At 39.6% G+C, this 27,621-nt stretch overlaps 1 protein-coding gene across 3 annotated transcripts in view; it reads left to right on the forward strand.

Annotated features, from left to right (window-relative positions):
• The window catches only part of ELP4 (elongator acetyltransferase complex subunit 4), a 344,496-nt gene that overhangs the window by 102,030 nt on the left and 214,845 nt on the right, over nucleotides 1-27,621 (forward strand). For 2 of the 3 annotated variants that reach the window (XM_014576421.4, XM_006128898.5), the window contains exon 7: nucleotides 10,080-10,268. The exons of the other annotated variant lie outside the window; for it this stretch is intronic. In XM_014576421.4, the coding sequence (XP_014431907.3) occupies nucleotides 10,080-10,268 (189 nt within the window). The remainder of the gene's footprint in view (nucleotides 1-10,079; nucleotides 10,269-27,621) is intronic. 3 annotated transcript variants of the gene reach the window in all.

Consider the following 27,621-nt stretch of genomic DNA (forward strand, 5'->3'; position numbering starts at 1 on the left):
TTAGATTTTGTTCAGCTGTTTTTCTATTCAGGATTGGTTTTTAGGAATGTTATCTATATGGAATACTTTAGCGTATTTTTGCAGTTTTCAGTTTCTGCTGAGATTTATTGGGAAGTATGTTTTCCCTTTGGTGGCAGTGCCCGTCTGGAGAAGTAAATTGGTCTCTGACAGGCACCTCTCCTCACTTGCTATGGTAACCATGGCAACAGGCATGTCATAACAGTTCCCACAGTACAGTATGCAGAACTGCTCCTCCGAAAAGATGACAGGTCCTCTGGAAGCAGGAAATCTTACAGAATGCAAAAAGCAACAGCCCCAAAGTGACATGAACACCCTGGGAACCTTCAGTTAGCAAATAATCTGCTACTGGAAAAGACAAAAAATTGTAGGGTTTTTTTTGCTAAAAAATGTAACCTTTTTATATTCCTGAGAAACAATTATATTTTAATACAAAATGATGAAGTCCATAATTTGTATAGCTTTTTTTTGCAAAAAAACAAAGAATAAATCATCAGCTAACCTTGCTTTAATCAATATGCATAATATGCACTATTTAAAATATTTTGTTACTATTAATAAAATCAAAACCAAAAAAAATCCATGTAGATAAATTCAGAATTTATGTTTGCTAAAAGCTATTTTAAAATTAAAGCACCTTATCATTTCTGAGATGAGCAATATGTACCTTTTAAGTGTTTGAAGTGTATTCTTTTTAAGCTAGTTAGTTTAATTTAGAAATCTACATGTTAATTTCTGTTTTAGAGAAAATATAGAGAGCTTAAAAATAAAAATGAATTGCTGCAGCTGAAACAATCTTTTTGTAGAATAATCTTTTCCCTGTTCATCCTTTCTTCATACAGCATATTTTGCATGTTTAGGATCTCTGTGTAATGCAACAATAATACAAGTACTTTCAAAATTGAAATAAAATGAAACCCTGATCACACTTTGGATCTACAAGCTATTGCTCTCCACCTTCTATGATAATTCAAGTGACTCTGTGGTATTGCACTCCTTTCCCTTCAGTGAGCCCTGAGAAGGGCTTTCTCTATGCCAAATAGAAATGAGGGTGGACCAGGGGCAGGGCTACATCTTCCCTACTTCCCTTCCCTCCAAAAAACAAAAACAACAAAAAAACAAACAATTGTATTGTATCTGACTAGTGTCCCCCTCCTCCACCCCACACACCTGGAAGAATCCTCTCTCTGTCATTGGTAGAAGCCTAGAAGCTGTAGGAAAGCACACAAGGACATGCATAGGGGGCTCTGATTTTCTGTGGACCTCATGCTGAGGTGGCCAAATTCCAGCGTCTTTGCAAGTTTATTTATGTTTATTTATTTTTGTTTATTTATTTATTTAAATATTTTTACCCCACCTTTCTATTTAGAATATTCAAGGTGGCTTACAAGAACAAACAAAAAAAATACAAATATATATAAAAACTTAATATGTGAGAATTTTAAAATATGAGACCTCAGAAGGACATAACCAACTAAAAACATAGAGAGAGGAGGAACACACACATACAGACTCAAACATTAATAAAAGTATGAGTAAAAAGGGTGGCTTTACCCTGACGCCAGAACAACGCTAGCGTTGGTGCCATGCAAATATCCCAGGAAGAGAATTCCACAGCCTGGGAGCAAAAGCTGAGAATGCCCTGTTCCTCGTAGATGTTAATCTTATCTCCACAAGTGGGGGAACACGAAGCAATGCCTCCCCAGCTGACCTCAATCCCCGGGCAGGTTCATATGGGAGAAGACGGTCCTTCAGATACCCTGGACACAACTTATTTAAGGCTTTATAGGTCACAACTAAAACCTTGAATTGTGCCCGGAAACATACTGGAAGCCAGTGCAGCTGCCGAAGCACTGGCATAATGTGCTCCATATAACTAGTGTTGGTTAAAACTTGAGCAGCCGCATTCTGGACCAGTTGAAGTTTCTGAAGGCTCTTTAGAGGCAGCCCTACATAAAGGCTACATCTAGACTGGCATGATTTTCTGCAAATGCTTTTAACGGAAAAATTTTCCATTAAAAGCATTTGCGGAAAAGAGCGTCTAGATTGGCACGGACGCTTTTCCGTAATAGCACTTTTTGCGGAAAAGCGTCCGTGCCAATCTAGACGCGCTTTTGCGCAAAAAAGCCCCGATCGCCATATTCACGATCGGGGCTTTTTTGCGCAGAACAAATCTGAGCTGTCTACACTGGCCCTTTTGCGCAAAAGGACTTTTGCCCGAACGGGAGCAACATAGTATTTCCGCAAGAAGCACTGATTTCTTACATGAGATCGTCAGTGTTCTTGCGGAAAATTCAAGCGGCCAGTGTAGACAGCTGGCAAGTTTTTCCGCATAAGCAGCTGCTTTTGCGGAAAAACTTGCCAGTCTAGACACAGCCAAAGTGCATTACAGTAATCCAGTTGGGATGTAACAAGAGTATGGATCACTGTGGCCAAGTCATGTTTGTTCAGTAAGGGTCGCAGCTGGGAGATTAAACCAAGTTGTTCCCTGATGTGTATGGCCCCCAAAACAAAACTAGCTGCTGTTTCTAGTGGTAGTCCACATTTGTAGACCTGATGTGGACATGCATACACACCATGCACCTGAATATAGAAAGTTTTAGTAAGCAGTGTCCATTGGGCTCCACATGCATAGAACTCCTTATGCACCAGTGACAACACAGACCATCACCTCTTCACCTTCTTACCACTGTATGTCTCGAGTCAGAATCCATGTGAACTTCAGTCTTCCTTTTCTGTAAAACTGTGGATACAATTTGTAAATAGTTTCATAACTTAATATTTTAGTGTTTTATTGTTTTTATGGTTACCAGAGTTAGTTTTAAGTACTTTCTGCTTGGGAGAATCTTCTGCCTCCAAAAAGAGATTATTCCAAGAGTTCCTGGGTTCAGAAATTGTTTCTCCTATTCCTGTTCCTTCTCTATTAGCAGCAATCACTACTGCTACCTCTCTTGCCTTGGGAAATCTCCCATTGCCACAAAATGCAACTTTGGCTGTTCCTTCCATCCCCAAACTCTTTAGGAATGAAAGTTCCATCTTCAGAAGCAGTTCATGGAGCAGGCTATGAGATACCATTCATAATTAAATAAAGGGGACCCATCACACCCCTCTTGGAACATCGACCTTAGATAGTAAGTAGCAACTATTCAAGCATGAGCTCAGAAGGGGAGACAAAAACTCTTAGGCCTAAGAAACCCTCTAACAAGAAGGGAGTACATGAACATAGGCATTAGAACAAATTTCCATCCACATCTTCCTCTAAGGGACAGGATTGCTCTCAATAAGAGTTGGGTAAACCACTGTGCATAGTTGCTACAGAATTGGGTTCTCATAAAGAAGTGAGAGAATGAAAGGCAGCGGCTGAATCGAGGACGCCTGGGGCAGAGCCGGACTATCGGAAGGGGGGCTATGAAGGGTCTGGGGTGCCATCCACCCCACCCCAGACCTCTCATAGCCCCCCTTTCCGATAGTCCAGCATATCTGATAATCCAGCATCCCCTGGATCCTAAAGGTGCTGTATTATCAGAAGTTTACTGTACATACAAGAATGATACATATACCAAAATAAGATATACAGATCCAGTGGATTATTACATTAAGATTGATAGGTTACATGAAGTAATTTGTCCAAAGCATCTTTGAGGTAGGCATATCTGTGTCCACAAGTCCATTTTCTAAAGCATGGGGGGATCCTGTCATACAAATGATATATTTTTGTAGAATCATAAGGTTAGAAGAGACCTCAGAAGGTCATTTAGTCCAACCCCCTGCTAAAAGCAGGACCAATCCCTATTAATCTTTAAAGTGCTACTAGACTATTTCTTGTTTTTCCTGTTACAGACTAACTCGTCTACCCCTCTGAAGCTTTTAAATTATCCCAGCCAAGACTTTGTCAAGCTGGGAATTTAAAATCATGAGGGATGGAGATTCCACCACCTCACTAGGTAACCCATTCCAGTGCTTCACCACCCTCCTAGTGAAATAGTTTTTCCTTATACCTAGCCCTCCCTCCCCTACAGCTTGAGATCATTGCTCCTTGTTCTGTCATGTGTTACCACTGAAGAACAGCTTCTTTCCATCCTCTTGCGGTAGTTGAAGGAGCTATCTATTCTTCTCTTCTGTAGACAAAGTAAGCCCAAATCCCTCAGCTTCTCCTCATAAGTCATGTGCTTCATCCCCCTCATCATTTTTGTTGCCCTCCACTGGACTTTCTTCCATATCCTTTCTGTAGTACTCTAGATTTCACCTCACCAGTGCCAAATAAAGGGAATAATTGCTTCTATAGGTCTGCTGACAATGCTCCTACCAATACACCCCAATACACTGTTAGCCTTCTTGGCTACAAGGGCACACTGTTGACTCATATCCAGATTCTCACCCATTGTAATCCACTGATATTTTTCTGCTGAACTTCTGCTTAGCCAGTTGGTCCCCAGCTTATAGCAGTTTTGGGGATTCTTCCATCCCAAGTGCAGGACTCTGTACTTGTCTTTGTTGAACTTCATCAGATTTCCTTTTTCCCATTACTCCAATTTGTCTAGGTTTCTTAGGACCCTATTCCTACCCTCCAGTCTATCTACCTTTCCCCCTAACTTAGTGTCATTTGCCAACTTGCTGAAGTGGAACCCATCACCTCATCCAGCTCTTTAATAAAGATGCTGAAAAAAAACCCAGCCCCAGAATCAACTGTTGGGGCACTCCGCTTGATACCAACTGTCAACCAGACATTAAGCCGTTGATTGCTACCTGTTGAGCCCAGTGATCTAGCCAGCCATCTATCCACCTTACAGTACATTTATCCAATCCATACTTCTTTAACTTGCAGACAAAAATGCTGTGGGAGGCAGTATCAAAAGCTTTGCTAAAGTCCAGGTATATCAGGTCCACTGCCTTCCCTATACCCACACAGCCAGTTTCCTCATCATAGAAGGCAATCAGGTTGGTCAGGCATGACTTGCCCTTGTTGATTGTACCTGATCACTTTCCTTTTCCAAGTACATCAAAAGAGATTCCTAGAGGATCTCTTCCATGATTTTTCCAGGGGCTGAGTTGAGACTAACCAATCTGTAGTTCCCCAGATTCTCCTTCTTCCCTTTTTTTTAAAGATGGGCACTACATTTGCCTTTTTCTAATCATCTGGGACCTCCCGTGAGTGCCATTAGTTTTCAAAGATAATGTCCGATGGCTCTGCAATCACATCAGCCAACTCTCTCAGCACCCTCGGATGCATTAGATCCTTGTTTCAGTTTTCTAGAGAGACAGCCATAGAAACATTAGTTTTCAGATGGCCATAACATCTGCATCCTGGCATCCCCTCTTGTTTGTTTGACTACTACTTACTAATCTCCCACATGTGGAATACACATAGGAATCCTCATTCAGAGAAGAAATTACTTTCCTGTGTTTATAGGTTCTTCAAGATCTGATCCATTTCTACATTCCTCTACTGTTCTTCTATTCCCACTGCTATGAGTCATCTCCAGATTCATAGTCAAAATAGGAACTGGAGGGCATTGGCTTCACTGTCCTTTATGCCCACTATTCAGATTGAGGAGTTCTACTAAGCATGTGTGAAGCAATACTTACTAAAAATATTCAGACTCAGGCTTATAGTGCATATCTATGTGTAGTACACAGATATGGACCTCACATCTCAAAGAATCTCCCGTTGCAGGTAAGTAACTTCCATTTTTGCTCTTCTTTTCAAAGCAAGACAATAGTGAAGGCTGTAGCCTGAAACTCCTCTATTTACAGTTAAACATTAAACTAAACAAAAGTACAACTCTGTAAATTAAGCCTGTAAGTCACATGGGGCCTTCATACATTTTGGTCTATGTTGTCATCAGTGTGTTGAATTAAATGTTAATCAATGATTTTACAGACTTTTGCCCAAATGGTCCAGAGCCTGTGGGCCCTGATGCTCTGTTAGCATTAGTGACTCATAGAGTCTTTCGCCATCTGTTGCTGTCCAGAAGACTGCAACAGTTCCTCTCTAGCATGAACCTGACAACAGTTGATACATGTTACTTCTTGGTTCCACTGCTGGAATGAGCTTTACTTGGGTATCTTTAAGTTCACCCAGAACCATCACTGGTCTCCTAAGTGGTTCAGGCCAGTCTGAGCTATTTACAATCAAATGCCCTCTCTTAAAGCCTTAAATAACCTGGAATCTTACAATATTTCTTTTTACCATATCCTTGTGAAATAATTAAAATGGGCTGGTAATGACTTACTGTTTGGAATTAAATTTGAACAATCTGTAAGTTAATACTTTCAGGTCATTGGGAGTTGTACTTACTTTACTGTTTTAATTTGGTCTTTCATATTTAGTCATAGGACTTTCTCAATTAACTTGAAAGATGCAGGTCAAAGGTTTGTTTTCCATAGCTTTTGAGTGACTGCTTTAGTGTTCTTGTTTTGTGGTTAATTTTCTATATCTGCAGTGTCTAGCTGCTAAAGCAATAGTACTGTAGGAAAAGAGTTAAGTTAATTCATTTAATATAAAATAATTTGTTTATACAATTTCTAACATTGTGTAATATATTTTAAATTATCAGTTCTGTTCTATGGCACAAGTTTGCAGGTTCAGAACTTTAGTCTGCTGTTTGCCTCATAGTTAAAAGAATCAAGTGAAGTCTGTCATAATATCAACCATCCTCGTAAAAATTATGTAACACAGAAAATATACTTTGTCCTCAACTAAACAAGCAAAGGAACTTTTAGCATTTTTGGTATTAATGTATCATTATTTTGGAGTGTGAAGTTCTCATGCCCATCCTACAAAGAGAAATTAAGTGTTGTCCTATACAGACTTGTTCATCTTTAGAGCAGTTGATTAGCTAACTTTCTGAATCAGTTTTGTAAACATATTTATAAGCTGCTCTTTTTTTTCTTTGACCAAAAAAGGCAATTTTTTCTTAATTGCAAAAGGTCAGAGCAAATCCTATTTCTATTGATTACCTGTGTGTTATTTACTTTATTGTTATACTTTGAACACCATTTATTTTTGCTGCTGACTGTTGAGAAAAACTGGACAAATCTAATTTTGTAATTGATCCATAGTTTGTGAATTGCTTAAATATTACAAAAAAAGGGAATTTTCTAGAAAATTGTTTATCCCTATCATTCTCTTTGAGTAGATTCTCAACTCTTACCATTCTGGCCAAAATTATTTAGAATTCCAACACTTAGATCAGGGGTGGACAATAATTTTCGCAGTGGGGCCTCTTCATGAATTTTGACCTCAGGTGGAAGGGGTGGTGCTGGAAGCTGCAAAGAGAGAGAGTGTGAGTGTGAAAGAGAGAGATTCTCCCGTGTGCTCCCTTTGTGGCCGAGGTTGTGTCTGCAATTTTTGGCCTGGCTGTTCTCCAGGAGTAGAAATGTCCCCGAAGGATTTCAGGTCCATTGCCTGGAACCAGGCATCATCTTACGCCCTTGCTGTGGCTGCTGGGAGTTGAGGGGGACCCAGGCCCGCCCATTCCCAAGGACCCTGTAAGTAGCAGTTGCCTGCTAAGAGTCTCTAGTGCCTGCTGTTACTTGCTCCCTCAGCTACTTCCCCAAGACACTGCTCTGTCCAGTTCCATCTCTCAGGATTGGAGGCCTAGCTCTCAATGCACCCTGTCCTGGATTCTGTAAAAATCTGTAGCTTGTCTTTGGCCTCTGGACCTGAATCTGAACCAGGTCTAAAGTTGAACTCACACTCAGAGCTGTCCATGGTGCTGCTGTCCTCCCAGGCAATGTCTAGGGGTACGTCTAGACTACATGCCTCTGTCGCCAGAGGCATGTAGATTAGGCTACCAGACATAGGAAAGTGAAGCGGCGATTTAAATAATCCACTATATATGGACTCTCCTTCATTCAGAGTTTTTCTTCCAAAATAGCTTATTTCAAAATAAGCGTGCAGTGTAGACATACCCTGAAAATCAAAGCACCAATCTTATCTATTCTGAGGAGTCCATCAGTTCTAGAGCTTACTGCTTCCTATAGGAAGAAGCTATTAATTCCTTATGTCTGGTAAGAAAATAATGCATCTTTATTCGTACTTTTTGCATTTGACAACATTGTTTCATATAGTTAATTTAACTTTTGGTGAATGAGCCACATTCCCTCCAGCAAAAGGGTATGTACCATCAATATTTACTTTTTAATGTTTTCAATATATACATTTATTCCGTAAAAATAGTGCCTCTCCATTGCCATAGTGGCTCCTTGAAACATTTGAAAAATAAAATTATGCAAATAAATTACCCCAAGAGACCCCCCCCTTCATCCAGTTGTTAATATGAATATTAAGGGAAGCTAAAACATATATTTGATCTTTTTGTTCTTTAACCAGAGTCCTCCCCCATCTCTTTTGTCTATGGAAAATACATGTGCTTTGTAGCATTCCCCAGTGGTCAATAAAATGGACATTTTTCAGACTGAGAATGCTGTAAATTTCTAAAGTAAGTGATCATCAGTTGCCCTGACAATTGCTCTTTCTTTTAAACAAGGGGCTATAATTCAGGCATCCCTGTTGACTGCTAATGTGGTACAGGTTGAACCTCCCTGTTCTGGCACCCTCAGGATCTGACCCGTCCTGAATGAGGGGATTTGCTGGATTGGACCAAGAGAGGTCCCTCCCTTCATGGCCTGTGCTGAATTGCTGCTCCCTAGCTAGGGCTCCAGCCCAGCCCCACTGATGCCTGGCCAGTTGTGAGCCTCCAGGCAGAGCTCTCTAGTTGCAGCTGGCTCTGCTGCTGCTGGGATCAGAGCTCCCTGGCCGCAGTGGGGGCTGGAGCTCCCTGGCTGTCGCAGGGGCCAGACCTCGCGGCAGGGGCCAGAGTTCCCCGCTGCGCCACACTCCATCCCTGCCAACACAGGACTCCCTCATGGCCAGACCTCCCTATATGTAGGCTCTGTGGTCCTGCCAAACCACGGATATTGCCGGACCAGAAAGTCCTGGTTAATGGAGGTACAACCTGTAGTATGACAGAGGAAGAGGGATGGTCTTTCAGGTAGGTGGGTCCTAGGTATTTTAGGGCTTTATAGGTTCAAAACCAACACCTTAAATTCTACCGAGTACCTTGTAAGTAGCCAGTGCAGATCCCAAAACAATGGTGCCAGGTGCTATTAGAAAGATGTATCCTACAACAAACGAGCTGCCAAATTCTTCACCAGCTACTATTTCTTGATAGATTTTTAAACATAGGTCAGTATAAAGCTCATTGCAGTAGTCTCATCTGGAGGGGATGAAGTTGTAGATGGTAGTTGCAAAGTCTCACTCAGTTGCAAAGAAACTGGAACAACTTTCTGACTTCATACAGATGAAAAAACCCCACCTAGCCAATATGCCAGCTTTTCTAGTCATCGAAACAGCAGCAGTAGAGCTAAAAGTGAACAGATAGCAAACAGAGGACAAATATGTACACAAGGAAAGAAGAGGACAAAAGAAAGGAGAACTTGAAAGTGTTTGGTTATTGATGTCTGGTGCTCTCAAAAGACCCTTCTGAAGGTAGAGAGGAAAAGAAAATACCCTAATAATTTTTTAAAAGAAATTGGAGGAAACAAGCACAATCATAATATATATTTAAAAGGTGTTTTATAAGAACATTATCTCACTTTTAACAGGTTTTTGAGCTTAAACAGAGGTCTTGTTCAGGTTACCTGAAAGCTTGTCTTTCTTACCAACTGAAGTTGGTCCAATGAAATATATTACCTCAGTCATCTTATGTCTCTAATATCTTGGGACTGACACAGCCACTACGTCACTTTAATTAGTCACTCTCAAAAAAATTAAATTAATAGTTTCCTTTTAGTTCCATTTCTTCTACCAAATACATACTTGATAATCAAACTTTGCATGCTGTGCTATTGAGGCAAAAATTGGCCCTATTATATTTTTCCTCTCCATGGGCTCTCTTACACTATCATATGCTTACTTCAAACTATCGAGTTACTATGGACATGCATGCTGTCAATTACAGAAGTTTTAAACATTATTTGTCTGTTTGATGTGACTTGTTTTTCTTCTAAATATAAGAAATACAAATTAGTCGTATTTTTTTTCTCATCTTCACTAGAAAAAACAAAAAAATATTCTGCGGATAGGAATTCAGAGCCTTGGTTCAGTGTTGTGGGGAGATGACATTTGTTGCACTGATAATCCGGAATATATTCATAGTCTTACGACATTTTTGTATGTTCTCCGTGGTCTCCTCAGAATGTCTTTATCAGCATGCATCATCACAGTGCCATCCCATCTTATCCAGGTAGGAGTATTCAAATTGCTTCTTTTTATAATTTGTTTTGTGTGGTTTGGTGTGCACAAAAAATTTAATGAGTAAAATGGATTGAAGTGTCAGTAATGATTTTTTAAATTGCATCCTGTTGCAGTTGTTTTGCATCAGTAGCAGATTGATTTCTAGATGAAATTTTACCTCATGTATTATATTTTTTCTGACATACAGTAAATTCTTCAACATTATTTATATTCTGAATTTATAGTTCAGAAATTACTAGCAAATAACAGTCATTCATAAACTTTTTGAGTGAGCCAAGAGAATAAAACCAATTTAAGATGTTCTGAATAAGCATCCTTCAGCTCAGCATCTTATGTTTTAAAAATGGACTTAATATAGTTTTATCATATTTCTTCTGTGTTTTTGTGATGCAACAGTACACTGCATTATCTAGAAACACCTAAATATAATATTGGCTTAGATACAGGTATAGCTGTCATATGACTTTGCTATGTATAAAATAGAATAGGTAGAATGTAATAGAGATAGAGGGTCCAGTTCTACTAGGAAAAGTTCTGCATTTCCTCTGACTTCCAAAAGATTCTAAATCTAGAACGGGGAGATCTGGGTTTGCTCCTTTATTCTGCTGTAAATTTCCAATGTGTTCACAAGTAGGGATGTTAAATTTAGACTAATTGGCTAATTGAATAGTCGATACAATTTGGCAAAAGCGCTATGGGGAGCATGAGGCCAGCGGGTGACTCAAGAAGTCTCCTGCTGGCCTCATGCTCCCCACAGCATTTCAAAGGGGCAGCACCGCATGGAGCCTGTGGTCAGCGGTGGCGTCCCCAGCTGACTCCGGGCTTTACGCAGTGCTGCCACTTTGAAATGCTGCATGCAGCCCGGGGCCAGCTGGGGACTCCCCAGCTGCATGTGGTGTTTCAATGCAACAAACCCCAGGCTCCACGCAACACTGCTGCTTTGAAGCACCCCATCCTCTTCCTCTCCCCTCCCCTCCTCTCCTGCCTCTTTCTGATAGAGGCATCAAGGAGTGGGGGAACATTTTCATATCTGATAGTTGACTAGTCATTTACATCCCTCCTCTCAAGCAAGTCAGTTAATCTGTCTGGATATGTCTACACTTGCCCCCTAGTTCGGACTATGGAGGCAAATGAAGCATACCGAAGTTGCTAATGAAGCTCAGGATTTAAATATCCTGCGCTTGATTAGCATATTCACGGCCAGTTGCCATTTTAAAATGCCGGTTGCCCGATTTAACTTGCTGCCTATAGATGCGGTAGTCCGATCCAAAACCCTTCCCTCGAATTAACTATTACTCCTCATTGCATGAGGAGTAACAGTTTGCATTGCTAATGAAGCGGGGATTTAAATATCCAGTGCTTCATTAGAATGATCTTGCCAGTGCGCTAATTCAAATCACAGCTGATTCGAACCAGTAAGTGTGTGCCGGGACGCATTAGTCTGAACCAAACCCCTTGGTTCAAACTAACGTTACTCCTCATTTTTTGAACTAGCGCGTCCCAGTGCGCACTTCCTGATTCGAATGAGATGTGATTCGAACGAGCGTGCCGGCGAGATCATGCTAATGAAGCACGGGATATTTAAATCCCCTCTTCATTTGCAATTTCAAATGCCTGCATTTGTATCCCTAGTTCGAACTAGGGTGCAAGTGTAGACATACCTCTAGCTGTTCATCTTAAGCAAAAAAAAAACATTTCCCTATTTTCCTTAGGTGAGAGCCCAATGAGGGTATTTTCCACATACTTTCTAGGGAGAAGCCTGCTTTCTGTTCTGCTATAAATTCTTGGCTTCTGATAGCACGAAGACCTGTCTTAGATACATAAAGCACTTCCCTCTCCACTCCCCTCTAATTGAGAACTCCTAAAGTGACTGCCAATTGGTTTCTTGTTGACTCTGATACTCTACTGAAATGAGGAATTTTAGGGAAGTTGATGGGAGAATTTTTCCCATCAGTTTCCCCCCAGTGGTTACCCCATGGTAACTCAATCTAAGGTACGTAAACTCCAGCTACAGTATTCATGTAGCAAGAATTGAGTAAATTAGATCAACTTTGCCTGATATTGTAGACCTGCCCTTAGAGATACACTGCCATTTTCTGCTGAGCAGGAGCTGGGAATGTCCTTTTCCCACCCCATGGCTATGTCTACACTCGCGGCTTGCCGTTCTTCCTGAAAAGTAATAGGTGTAACGGCATTGCGCAAGAGGGTTTTTCTTGCGCAAGAAGGGGCAGTGTAGACGCTCCTTCTTGCGCAAGAGCTTCTTCTGAAAAAAATGGTGACTCATCAGGTATGCAAATGAGGCTCAGCGATATTCCATGCTTAGCCTCATTTGCATATTACTCACGCAAGAAGCCACAAGTATAGACACAGCCATCTGTTTTGCCATCATGTTATAATCCTTTTTAATAACATTATATTATCAGCTTTAGACACAGACAAAATATAATTGCCAGCTAACACATCTGCTGGAATGCTATCTAATACCTTAACATTTTAAATAACCTTTTAAACCTTCCCATTCCAACTGTATTTTAGCTAACAAGCACAGTGGTTTCAAATTGTTCTAGGAGTTTGACGTTTTCATCTCCTACCCCACATATTTTCTCCTCTTTGTTATTCCCATGTTCTCTCAAACTCTCTCCTGCATCCTTCTATGATCTCATGTGTGCCGCTTACTCTCTCCCATTCCCTAGCACATTTTCATCCTCTTGCCTTCCCTGTCACCCTCATACCATATTTACCAACTCTTTGCAGTGTTCTTTTCTGCCTCCCGATAGCATTTGGTGGTATATTCTTCTTTAATGGCCGTTTGGATTCATTCATTTGTTGAGAAAACTGGAGGCAATGTCCATATTTGCTAATGATACACAGGATGTAGAGTAATTGCAGCCATCTTAACGATGGCCAGCCTATGGCCGCAGTCCTATTGAAAACAATGGGACAGCATGGCCATTTTTAAACCGTTTCTTCAGTTTTGATCCTATGATTTTGCTGGCATGAGCATATGTATGTGTGTGTTTATAGGCATGTTGAGGCTGTTACCAGAGACCACTCCATAAAACTCACTGTATGTTGCTGTAAGGAGAGAATTGCTTGCCATTCATTTGACACCCTGAGTCTGTGAATGAATCTGCTTCTCCACCAGTCTGTCAGTAGAGTTGAGTCCTCTCTAGTGAACATAAGGGACAGAAAGGGAATGGATCAGTGTGTGTCTGCTGTTTCTCCTGCCATTTATGGCTCCATCAGGATTGGCACTGTCCTTTTTCTGCTCTCCCACTCTCTAAATTGAACATCAGAACTGGCATGTGAGCAGTTCTAATTGGTAATTCTTTAGACAGTTCTTGAAGTTAGAGCTGACAGGACAAGGACCCCAAAGTCTTCTGAAAGACTGCTTCTGTCCAAGTGTTGTGGAGCTTCCTCCTTAAGAAGTAAAATGAGGTGAAGAAATGTATAAGTTGAAATCAGGGAGGAGGGAGGACAGAAGTAATGAAGGCCTTTATAGTGCAAAGGTTGGTATTTTAAAGGAAATAAGGAATGTTCAGAGAAATTTGGAAAAGGAGGGTGCACAGAGATATTTGAAATTAGATATAAGGATGAAACAGTGATGAGGTGCATAGGAAGAACTATGAAGTGCCAGTGGATTAGTGGGACTGAAAGCTGACATTGGGGTTTAGAGCTGGTGTTAAATTTTTAAATCTTAATTGCATGAAGTAGGTCTGTATACTCTGAAGCTAGGTGTATGAGGGAGGAGTTTAGTTAGGAAAGTTTGTTGGAGGGCATCAGAAAAGTGTGCCTGGAAATATTTTGGCAGCACAAGGTGACTAATAGAAATGAAAGAAATGTCTCTGGAGCCCATTTACAAAAATCAGGTTCTAGTCCTTTCCTCCACCCCAACATATCTGGGAAGTTGGGATCATTGTTATACACCACAAGATTTCATGATTTCATTTCACCTGGCCACCATATGTATTGGAAGAGGGAAGAGAAGAATGATGTGGCACCATATACTTGGTAAGATGCAGGGAGTTGATCCTAAGGTGCATTCATTCAGTCAGTACACACTCAGTTTTGCTAACTCAGCTTAACCAGTGGCTACTTCAGTTTCTCGGCATCTTAAAAATGTACCAAAACTAGGACAAAACATTGTGTTGGGTTTTTTTGTAAATTTGAGAGATATCATCACTGGTCAGTGAGGTGTGTTATGTTGATTGCTAAGCACCCTCAGACCTATAGACTTGCAGGATCAGCATTTTAGGCATTTATTTTTCTTTGTGTTTACATATAGTGGAGTAAAATCTGCCTTCATTTACACCCTGCAAGGACACTGTAGGCAGAATTTTGCTCCAGTAATTACTTTCTACTGTATCTGTCTGTTCCTGCAGATTATGTCAGTAATACAAGCAGTCAGCTTTCTATTTTTAGTTCTTAACATTCTGTCAGGCTTGTACGTTGATGATTAGCTGCTCTCATATTTTTGGCTTACTTTCTATGTTTAATTTTATTGTAGGCAAGCAACACGTAATTAAGGCAATGGTAAAAGGATGAAATAAACAGTAAGGTTGGTTCAGAATTGATGTTAAAATGTGACTTTTCAAATTAACAGTGTGAAAGGCAATGAAAAAAACCCTTTGCATCTAATATTTTGTGTATGCAGTTCAGAGAAACTTATTTGTTAGGACTGGTGATTAATTCCATTATTCAGTTCCATTATATATAAACTCTACCTGCCTAATGGAATTATGTGGTTATGAGATTTTATTTCAGTCTTATGCATTAGAATCAATAACTGTCCAGTTTAAAATAGGGATGTGAAAGGTTAACTGGTTAACCGGTAATCATCAGCCTTAATGGGTGACCCTTAATGAGTGATGCTTACCAGTTCTGGTTAAGCAGTGGGGGCTGGAGCATCTCCCTGCCCACCACGGTCGGGGTACTGGTCCAGGCAGACAGGTCCCACTGCAGACAGTGGCTCCTTTGGCCACCCAGAGTAGCACCTGTCCACGGTGAGCCCGGGCGCACCGCAAGCAGGGGCTTCTCTGGCCCCGCAATAGCAAACCCTGTCAGCTGCAGGGGCACTTTGGCCCAGCTAGAGCAACCCATCTCTGTAGCAGTCATGCCGCTCCAGCCCAGCCATGGTGGGTGGGGAGACTTTTCTACCCCAGCCAGTTTGGAGTGGCCTCCCTGCCTGCTCACCCTTTAATCAGTTAACCAGTCAAACATTACGTTTAACCAGTTAACCAATTAAACGAGAATTTACATCCCTAGTTCAAAATGTCTACTCCACAGTAACAGTTCAGATATTCTGCAGGGAAAAAAACACCAGAAACTTTAGTCTTTGTTTTGCTGCAACAGATTGCTTTGAACAGTTGTGAAAATGGTTAGACTTCATACATCCTTCTTTAAGCACTAAAGTGAATTGTCATTAAGAGGAGCAAAGCTGCTGAAGTTTTCCTATATCCCACATTATTCAGTTCCCAGAGCCCTGCTGTGTAGTTGTTCCACTCTCCAAGAAGCCTGTTAAAGAGCCCCCGAGAGCATGTGCACAGCCCTCCATGTTAATAGTTAATTGGTGAGGATGGCAAGATGAGAGGACAGCCGAACATGTAGTCTCTCAGGCTCAAGCTGTAGGCAGACCTTTAGTTATAACAACAGCAGAGGCAGACCTTTAGTTATAACAACAGCAGCTGTTCGCATTCTCAGAACTCAACTACTCACAACACCATTGCTGGTGTTTCTTAGTGGATTAAAAAAGTAAAGTACAGTGTTTTTTTTCCATAAAAACAAAAATTAAAACATTTACTTCATGTTTATTTCTATATACCTGTTAATTTTGATATTACCAAGAATATGTAATCCTGCTTAGCTTATGTTTTTTAGTCACATTTAAAAATCAAAATACTGAAAGTATATACAATATACACCATTTTATAAGGTATGTTAAATTTCACGTAATTATTCACTTTACAGCTATTTCATTTTTATCATTATTTGACTAAATTATTTTTTGTCTGCTGAATAATTCAGTAGGTAATTCTGAAAGGGAAATTACATTTAAATAATTTCCAGCGGTATACATTTTAAATTACAAATAAATTTTATATATATAAATATTTTTGTTTCTATAGAATGACCATAGCAAAAATAATCTTGTGGGGGCTTAACTTTTAACAAGTTTCTTCTTAGAAATACAGGAATTTTAAGAGAATCACATTAATAGTCTTTCTGTTCTAACTGTTCTGTCTCAGATAATGGCTTGTTCCAAAGACAGTGCAACAAAACCTATAGTTGAAAACTTATTGAATAACCTTTCACTGAGAAGATTCTTTTCAGCCCCACCAGATAGTGGTTAGTTTATACCTTAAAGCATGAGGTTTCTTTTCTTTATATTTTAAAACAATTCTTCCTAATGTTATGGTCGAAGTTCTTATCTTTTTCAGTCACTCTTTGTGCTCTTTGATTTATGTAACTTCCATTACTAACTAGTTCTTTATACCTTCCATCTAGGGATGTAAAATCCCACCTGACCAGGCTAGAGCAGCCACAAGCGGGTAGCTGCTCCAGCCAGGCCCGTGGCACAACACGGTGAGCCCAGCCGGGCTGGAGCAGTCCCCCACCTGTGGATGCTTCTTAACTAGTTATCCAGCTAGTAAGGCAATGCTTACCCCTATACTACTTGAAGTATTCATGACCTTGTATTTATCAACTTTGAATTTCATTCCCTGTTATATGAAGCTCATTCACCTAGCTTTGAAAGGTCCTTCTGAAGTTTCTCGTGTTCTTTAGTCCTAACTAATCAAAAGGCAGAGTCAATAATCATTCTAAACTTTTTGTAGCATGTACAATGATAATTTCAAAATCTAAATTTTTGCAATTTTTTTCAGAATTACTTGATAAAATTATAATCCACCATAGAACATTGTCAGTTTTAATAGTGTTTACAATTGCAGAGTTTTCTAGTGGCAAACTATGTGCTAGAGAGAAAGGACAGTTCTCACTTCATGTTTCTTGACTGAACAATTTAGGAATACATTATGTTGGCAGAGGAATTTCAGTAACGACACTAAAAATGTACCGAGTTACAAATTTTATTCGCATGATGCGTGACAAGTTTTACTTGATTGATATTTTGTGCTGATTGAAAGCACTCTTATCTGAAACATTCTGTCAGGTAATAAATATTGAGATGCTTATGAATTGTGATTTATATAGTTGATGGAAGGTTACTTTTCAAGTCTTTCCAGCACTGCTTTGAAATGCTCAGTGCCAGTGAAATCCATTTGTATATTTAAGGAGAATGAATTTAAATTTTTAAAAATACTGATAATTAAATGGACTATTTTCAAGCTGTCCAAATTTGAGAATTGATATGGAAATGAATGAGGTATTTTATGATATTTTGGAGTACAATCATAGCAAATGTTTTTATGCAGTAGAATATAATACAAATTGCTCTGATGCTACAGTGATGGGCAATATTGGAAGTCCTAAAGGGTAAAGTACATAGATAGAAGCTAAAGAAATCTGCCCATTAACTTTTTTCAAAAGTTACTGGAATTTAGGTAATTAGTTACCTTATCATACTTTGTTTCAAATCCAATGTCAGGTTTTTTTTCCAAAAAAATTAGCATTACAGTACCTTTTTATGCATTTGTAGCAAGTTCCATATAAGTCAGATGCACAAGCAAACTTTTCAATACGTGATGATCAGATAAATTATGATATCAATTTGTTCCTTGAAAGAATCTTTCAAGTTCTTTCATTGCAGATGTCCCTTCTTTTAAATAGGAAGCAACCTCATTGGAAAGAACTGCCACCAACTGTATTAGTCAGCATGTACCAGGGGAAATTAATTGACTAATGAAAAGTCAGTATGAATAAGCTTTGTTATAGTTCTCCTCTTGAGAGAACCTAATAAGGTCCTGGTTAGTGTCTTATTTTCTTTATTTCATCTGATATGTTTAAAAATTAATCTCTTACAATATTAATGTACTGATGCTTTGAATTCACTGAAGTGAATACATGTTACAGTATGTTTCAGTGTAGAAAAAATTCAGAAACAAACCTTTTCACATCCATAGGCTTTTGTGTTCGTGCTGAGTATTTTAGCAGCTAAACTCTATATTAAACATCAAGCAAGAGAGTGCTTTAGAATCTGCCATTACTATTACTAATATAAGATTGGGAGATGTGAACTATAGCTTGAGAATTTCCATGTGAAATCTTTATTCTTAAAACAAGAATTAAGAATGATTCCATGCTGTAAAACTTACACTTTGTGAATTCACAGACACTGAATAACATGAAGATGTAGCCTTTATGTAAAAAATTGTACCAAGACCATCTATTATACAACCTTTATACCTTAGTTTTTAATTCTCTTCAAAATAGAAAGTATGAGAATAAGACTTATACGTTTGTTGAATTTTATTGTGTTGATTTAATATTCACAATCACATGTATAGGAGATATTCGACAGTAACAATCATACAGAAAAGTGTAGATTATCATGAATTTATGATACAGATATGCTAGATTGATAATCATCCTTGTTCTTAATCATCCTTGTTCATTTTTGTATATACAGTTATTCTCCTAGGGTATGTCTAGACTACAAACCTCTTTCAAAAGAGGCTTTTTTGAAATAATCTTTTGAAAAAGCCTCTTTCGAAAGAGAGCATCTAGACTACAGCCAGTACTTTCAAAAACGCGAGCCGCTTTTTCAAAAGAGAGCACCCAGGCAGTCTGAATGCTCTCTTTCGAAAAAGCAGTTTGCATTCAATGACGCCTTTTTTCGAAAGAGCACTTTCAAAAAAAGGCGTTATCCCTCGTAAAATGAGGTTTTCTGTGATTGAAAAAACTGCGCATTCTTTTGATTTACTTTTAAAAGACAGTCTACACACAAGGGAAGTTTTTTAGAAAAAAAGACCACTTTTTTCGAAAAAACTCTGTAATCTAGACACACCACTAGATACTATTTTTTCTACATGTATAGAAGCTTATTAAAATTAAGGTCAAATAGAGGCTTCAAGAAATGTATAATATAAAACTAAATTGTATTGCTGAAAATAGTTTTGTTAATATTTATCATATTCACTTGTTAAGCAGCAAATATAATTGTAGCATTTTTTACTTTCATACTATCAGTATAAAGTGGCTACCAGAATGTATAATGGTTTTCTCATTTTTTATTTGGTGCCAACTGCAGCTTTGGGTAGTAGATACCATGTTTGCTTTGTTCATAACTATATATTTAGTGAAGCTTAAGTAGCTATATATACTATGACACGGTATATGGAAGTATGTATGTGCATATACAGTATATTAGATTGTTTACATCATTTCAAACTTTTTTCTCTTCAGAAGCATGTGTGTTCCTATTTATGTAAAAAATAACCTTATTTCTCACCAACATCTTTTGTATGCAATGTGTGTATTCACCTTTATATACAGAAACCATGGGTAAGTTTGGTTTTCTAAAATAAAACTATAAGCAAATCATAACAGTAAAATGAACATTTAAATGCGACATAGCAACATTTTACTTCATGTATCCATTTATTATGAAAATAATTTTAAAGATTGGACCGCTTTTTTAAAAAACTTGAAACAAAAGTTATCAAATGCATCATAGAACTAAATAGTTAAATGTCTCATCACAGTATGGAAATAGTCATCTGTTCCAGCATATGGAATCTTTTGGCTGCTGGACTAAGTAGTTAATATAATGCCCAGTGTCCAGGCGTGGACACAACTGTTATGAAGCAGAAGGGAGGAGGCTTATTTTTGAGCCCTTTTGTACACTGCTAAATAGAAACTTAAAAAAAAAACAGGGTGTATTATCTACTTTAGCAAATAATTTTGTTAGATTCTGTTTATAGTTTTCTAAAGTGATGTTAATTTTTACATAAATAACATGATAGGCTGTAGTGGTAAGGCGATGTAAATGTTGTTTTAAATCTTTTTTGAGTGTTACCCATCAGTATAAATTATGACAATTTGTGATAGCCTACTTTCTATTTAAATTTTTATAAATGTATTTTCTGTGAAGAATGGCATTCTAAAATGTGCAGTATTTGTTACAGTAACATTTTATGTATGAACTGTTGATGTTGTTTTAAAAGCTGAAGTTTCTAGATCAGCTCTCAACTTACATCTCTGTGTTTTAGACCTGCTCTATTAATTACATTATCATTGTAATATAAAGGAATGCTACATCTTTAATGATGTTTTTGTGCCTTGTGTAGTTAAGCTTTAATGCTAGGGAGAAAAAAAAGATTAAATTAGCCTTGTAACCTCTTTCTCTTCCAGACTGATGATGGAAAATAAAAGCTCTTAGCCACAAAATGTAACACTTAGAATTAATATTTAATTAGACCGGCAAATTGTACACTGTGGCTGAAAGCTTCCAAAGAGTTGTTAGTGCCACAATTGACCTACAAGTTTAATAATAACTCACTTCTAGAAGCAAGTGCCAGTTCAGCATAGTGGAACCACTGTAAAAAAGTCCTGTGAGATTAAAATCAGCAAACCAAATGGCAGGCGAGGATTCCTGGGATGGAGCCTTCTGGAAAGCTAGGAGCTGGAGTAGCTTTTCAGCCAGGATTCAGATGAGAACAGTGGGTGAAAAAACTGATTCCTCCTGTTCTGGGAGCTTCTGGTTGTAGGCCAGATTTCTGGGACAGATTTTTACTAAAATGCTCTTACTGCAAGTGTTAAAATACCTCACAATTCAAGTAAAGAATAAATTGTATGTATACTTAGTAAGTTTTAGTGTAAACAGTTCTAAAAACTTCCTGTTCATTGATATTTAAAGTACATGAGCTCTGATATTAAATTACCAGATATGTTATTGCTAGAACTATGCTGTTTTGTTGTGACATGTCCGTGTGGTAGACTGTTTCTTTTTCTGTTATCTTATTATAGCATAATGATGAGCAAGTACAGAAGACAAATATACAAGTATTATGAAGTGTGCAAATTAAACGTGAACTGCACACAGCTTTTTAAAAACAATGTTGGAATTTTTTTTAAAGGTAAACAGAATATTTTCTTCTGTTCCGAGTACTGTTAAAATATATCAATAATAGTATCTCAATAACTCAGTGAGTCTCAATAGTATAACAAATTATTATAGTAAAATAGGGCACCGTGAGTTCAAAAATGTACAAACGAACAGCAACAGACTGAGGAAGGAACATTGTGCATTATTTATTGGCTAGATCCTAAATAATTGAAGAAAAGCTAGTCATTAGTTAAAAATTAAAGCAGGTGAGGGCCTTGCCAGCAGAGGGAGCAGTCATGTCTTCATCAGATTCCCATCATTTTCCCACCTACTTCAGCTTTTTTCCCAGCAGTCTCCCATCTGGACCTAGTTTTGCCAGCCTGCCCCTGATGACAGCCTATAATTTTATATTCAATAAGGGATTAGAGTTAAATTATTTTAAACTTCAGTATTTTAAACCTGCCACTTGATAACAAAATCAGCTCAATAGTTTTTATTCATAATTATTTATGTAGGCTAAGAACTGTTCTTTGATTATCTGTGAATTACATTCATTCCACCATTTAAGAATCAGATGTTGCAAAAAATACAGCCATTTCTAAATGGGCAAATATACAGCAGTGAATTCTTTCAGTCAAAATGAGAATGAAATATGCCTTTTTTTTGGTTGTCATCCTTTTAAATCGGTTTCAGTAATGAACTTTTCCCAACAAGAATATTAGAGATTTCCTTAACTCACACAGTTTGAAATACATGATGTTCAGCATTTTTGTTGTGATTTTTAAATACAGAATAGAAAAGCAGATTCAAAATGTCACGTGAACCTAGTTAAAATATAGCTTGCTGAGAACATGTGGAGAATAGGAGTCTTGTTTTTAAAAAAAATCTGTTCAAAATGATGTCAGTTTTACATTTTTTCAGTCAATTAGCAACATATAAATAAGATACAGTAATTTCCATCAAATGCTTTTTATTTATAGATCAGGGTGGGCAAGATATGTCCTGTGGGATAAATCCGGCCTGCCAAGCCTTTTGATTCAGCCCACACCCATCCTTGTGGCAGGGAGCAGCACCACTCAAAGTGGTTAGCTGCTCCCTTGTGACTCTCTGCAGTGTGGCGAAAGAGAGAGAGGCTTCAGCACGCTCCTGCCATCCCCAGCAAAATCTCTCAACTCCTATTGGTCAGAAACAGCCAATGAGAGATGAGAGATTTTGCTGGGGGGTGGGGTAGCACGGAAAGCCTCTCCTCTCCCCCACACTCCCTTCCTGCAGTGCAGAGAGCCATGTTCACAGGCACCTAGCAGACTGGCGCTCCTGGGAGGGAAGCCTATCTAAGCTTGCTGCTGGCTGGGAGCTGCTTAGGTAAGTATCTCCTGACTATGGCCTGCCTCTGGCACCCCACTCCCTCCCACCCTTCAACTCCTTCCCAGACCCTGCACCCCTCGTAAACTCTCCCACAGGCTAGAATCCTCTCATGCACCTCTATCCCCTGCCTCAGGGCACAACCCAAACCCTCTGCACCCTCCTGCCCCAGGTCACAAACTCTCTGCCCCTCCTCAGACCTTGTACCCCCTGCTACACCGATCCCCCAGGCCAAAATCCTCTCCTGCACCTATACCCCATACTATACCCTACATGCCAGTCCCCTGCCCTCCTTGACTCAAACTACCTCTCATACCTCATACCCTCTCCTACATTCCAGTCCCCCTACCCCAAGTTCCCTTCTGCACTCAGCCTCCATCCCAGATGTTGCACCTCTTCCATAGGAGAGTGTGGCCCTTAACCACTTACCAAAATCTGGAATTGGCCCCCCATCAAAAATTATTGCCCACCCTGACATAGATGAAGAATTGCACCACTTACAGAGAGTTTGTTAAATAGATGCAAAGTATAGATAGAGTTTACAAGACAGCATGATACTAGTAAACTATAGTTGTGTAATAGGAAATCTACTGAAGTTATGGAATCATCGACTTTATCAAACCTTCATGTAGGTGCAAGGGCTGCTCACACCAAGCTTATTGCATATTCAGAACCATAGTTTATAAACCAAGGCAAAATTCTGTTCCCTGAAGAGAACTAATGAGTTATTTCCATTGTGCTTAAGTGTAAGTAGCATAGTCTAGCACAGTGTTTCGCAACCTTTTTTTTATAAAGTACCCCCTTTGAAAAAAAAAATTATAAGTACCCCCAGTACCTACAGTTTTCAGACACACCATTTTTTTTCTACCATTGCAACATATTTGTTTAAACTACTTAATCGTAGCAGGGCGGGCGATGAAAATAATAAATCTCTGTCAAATGTAAAACAAAAATTCAGTTTTCTGCAAATTTCAGTTGTGTTGATATACCCCCCAGACTTCTCTCGCATACCCCTAAGGTACTTGTACCACTGGTTGAGAAACACTGGTCTTGCATGTAGGCACCATACATGGAATTGAGAAACTCAAGTTCAGTTGCCAGCACTCACATTGACTGGCTCCAGGACTTTGAGCATCAATTGACTTCTATCTGCTTGTTTGTTTATCTGTAAAATTAGGTTTTTAGTGCTAATCTGCCTTTGTAAAGCACTTTCAGATCAAAGATGAAAAAGCTTATTTAAATAGTAACTTTAATTTTCTTGTTAGGCCCCCTGACATATATATTTCTGCACAGATCACTGTATTTCCCCAATGGCCATTGGCATGTGAAATAAGAAGGATAAAGAGTGGAATGAAAATGGTAGAAAACCAAAGCTGAATCTGAGCTCATAGGGTGAATATCAGAGAGGTAGCCGTGTTAGTCTGAATCTGCAAAAGCGACGAGGAGTCCTGTGGCACCTTATAGACTAACTGAAGTGTAGGAGCATAAGCTGCATCTGACGAAGTGGGTCTTTGCCCACAAAAGCTTATGCTCCTACACTTCAGTTAGTCTATAAGGTGCCACAGGACTCCTCGTCGCTTTTAGGGTGAATATGTTTCTGTGCCATGTATATGAGGCAAACACATGTATATGAGGGAAACTCTCCTTTCATAGCAGCTGTAAATTGTGATTAGCAAAACTGTTTTAATAGAAAACTGGCTAACGAACAAGGATTCTCTATATCCAGTACCAGAAACAGGTATTTCCCATCATGCAGAACTTTCATATTGACTGTATGTAAATCCATGTTATGCCAACATCTTGAATACTGCATGCAGAAGTGGTCACCTCATCCCAAAAAAGATATATTGGCAGTGTGAAAAGTTCAAAAAAGGACAACAAAAATTATTAGGTGTGTGGAACAGCTGCCACATGAGGAGAGATTAATAAAACTGGGACTTTTCAGCTTGGAAAAGAGATGACTAAGGGGGGACATGATAAACGTCTATAGATTGGTAACTGGTAAAAGCGTATAAACAAGAGTTGTTTTTTCCTTCCCATAGCACAAGAACTAGGGTTCACCAAATGAAATTAATAGGTAAAATCATACACCTGGAAGAGACCTCAGGAGATTGAGTCCAGTCCTCTACTAACAGCAGGACCAACTAAAACATCCCAGCCAGGGCTTTGTCAAGCCAAGACTTAAAAACTTCTAGGGATGGAGATTCCACCACCTCCTTAGGTAACCCATTCCAGTGCTTCACCACCCTCCTCGTGAAATAGTTTTTCCCTAATATCCAACCTAGATCTCCCTCACTGTAACTTGAGACCTTTGCTCCTTGTTCTGCCATCTGTCACTACTGAGAACAGCCTCTCTCCATCCTCTTTAGAACCTCCTTCAGGAAGTTGAAGGCTGCTATCAAATCCCCCCTCACTCTTCTCTTCTGCAGACTAAATAAGCCCAAATCCCTCAGCCTCTCCAAGGAGCATAGGTCACATGCTCCAGCTCCCTAATAATTTTGGTTGCCCTCCACTGGACCCTTTCCAATGTGTCCACATCTTTTCTGTAGTAGGGGGCCCAGAACTGGATGCAATATTCCAGATGTGGTCTCACCAGAGCCAAATAAAGAGGAATAATCACGTCTCTAGATCTGCTGGCAGTGCTCCTCCTAATGCAACCTATATTCCATTCGCCTTCTTGGCTACAAGGGCACACTGTCAACTCATATCCAGCTTCTCATCCATTGTAATTCCCAGGTCATTTTCTGCAGAATTGCTTCTTAGCCAGTTGGTCCCCAGCCTGTAACTATGCTTGGGATTCTTCCGTCCCAAGTGCAGGACTCTGTAGTTCTCCTTGTTGAACCTCATCAGATTTCTTTTGGCCCAATCCTCTAATCTAGGTCACTCTGGACCCTATCCCTGCCGTCCAACGTATCTACCTCTCCCCCTAGCTTAGTGTCATCTGCAAACTTGCCGAGAGTGCAGTCTGTCCCCTCATCCCAGTCATTAATAAAGATGTTGAACAAAACCGACTCCGAACTGATTCTTGGGGCACTCTGCTAGAAACCGACTGACAACCTGACATCAAGCTGTTGATCACTACCCGTTGGGCCCAACAATCTAGCCAGCTTTCTATCCATCTTACAGTCCATTTATCCAATCCATACTTCCTTATCATGCTGACAAGAATATTGTGGGAGACCGTATCAAAAGCTTTGCTAAAGTCAAGATATATCATATCCACTGACTTCCCCGTGTCAACGGATCCAGTTACCTCATCATAGAAGCTAATCAGATTGGTCAGGCAAGACTTGCCCTTCATGAATCCATGTTGACTATTCCTGATCACTTTTCCCTCTTCCAAGTGCTTCAAAATGGATTCCTTGAGGTTCCCCTCCATGATGTTTCCAGAGACTGAGGTAAGGCTGTCTGGTCTGTAGTTCCCTGGTTTGACCTTCTTCCCTTTTTTAAAGATGGGCACTACATTTGCCCTTTTCTAATCATCTGGGATCTCTCCCGATCTCCATGAGTTTCCAAAGATAATGTCCAAAGGCTCTGCAATGACATTTGCCAACTCTCTCAGTACCCTCGGATGCATTAAGTCCAGACCCATGGATTTGTGTATGTCTAGCTTTTCTAAATAGTTCTTTCTCCACCAAGGGCTGCCTGCCTCCTTCCCATACTGTGTTGCCTAGTGCAGTAGTCTGGGAGCTAACCTTGTCTGTGAAGACAGAAGCAAGAAAGCATTGAGTACTTCAGCTTTTCCCACATCATCTCTCACTAGGTTACCTCCCTCATCCGGGCCCCAAACCCTCTGGCTGTGTCTACACTGGGCCACTTATTCCAGAAAATCAGCCGCTTTTCCAGAATAAGCTGCGAGCTGTCTACACTGGCCCCTTGAATTTCCGGAAAAGCACTGACGATCTACTGTAAGAAATCAGCTGCTTTTCCGGAAAAACTATGCTGCTCCCGCTCAGGCAAAAGTCATTTTTCCGGAAAACTGTTCCAGAAAAGGGCCAGTGTAGACAGCACAGTAGTCTTTTCCGCAAAAAAAGCCCCGATGGCGAAAATGGCGAGCGGGGCTTTTTTCCAGAAAAGTGCGTCTACATTGTCCATGGACGCTTTTCTGGAAAAAGGGCTTTTCCAGAAAAGCATCCTGCCAATGTAGATGCTCTTTTTCCAGAAATACTTATAACGGAAAACTGTTCTGTTTTAAGCATTTCTGGAAAATCATGCTAGTGTAGACGTAGCCTCCATGATCACCCTTTTATTGCTAACGTGCCTGTAGAAACCTTTCTTGTTACCCTTCACATCCCTTGCTAGCTGTAATTCCAATTGTGTTTTCACCTTCCTGATTACTCCCCTGCATTCTCGAGCAATATAGTTATACTCCTCCTTAGTCATCTGTCCCAAGTTTCCGCTTCTTATAAGCTTCCTTTGTGTTTAAGCTCACCAAGGATGTCCCCGGTAAGCCAATCTAGTCACCTATCATATTTGCTTTTCTACTGCACCTCAGGATGGTTTCTTCTTGTGCTTTTAATAAGGCTTTTTTAAAACATTGCCAGCTCTTCTAGACTCCTTTCCCCTTCATGTTAGCATCCCAGGGGATCCTGCCCATCAGTTCTCTGAGGGAGTCAAAGTCTGCTTTTCTCAATTCCAAGGTGTGTAGTTTGTTTTCTTCCTTTGGTCAGGATCATGAAATCTACCATCTCATGATCACTGCTTCCCAGATTGCCACCCACATATACTTCCCCTGCCAGTATACTTCCCCTACCAGTTCCTCCCTGTTTGTGAACAGCAGTCGTAAACCAGTACTTTAAATGGACATGCTTCTTCACACAATGCACAGTCAACTTGTGGAACTTCTTGCCAGAGGACATAGTGAAGGCAAGGGTTAAAAAAAGAAATGGATAAATTCATCAAGGATAAGTCCATCAATGGCTATCAGAAAGGATGAGCAGGAATGGTTTCCCTAGCTTCTGTCAGGAGCTGGAATGGG

This window comes from Pelodiscus sinensis, chromosome 5, assembly GCF_052426305.1.
Source record: "Pelodiscus sinensis isolate ZL-2025 chromosome 5, ASM5242630v1, whole genome shotgun sequence".
Classification (NCBI taxonomy): Eukaryota; Metazoa; Chordata; order Testudines; family Trionychidae; genus Pelodiscus; species Pelodiscus sinensis.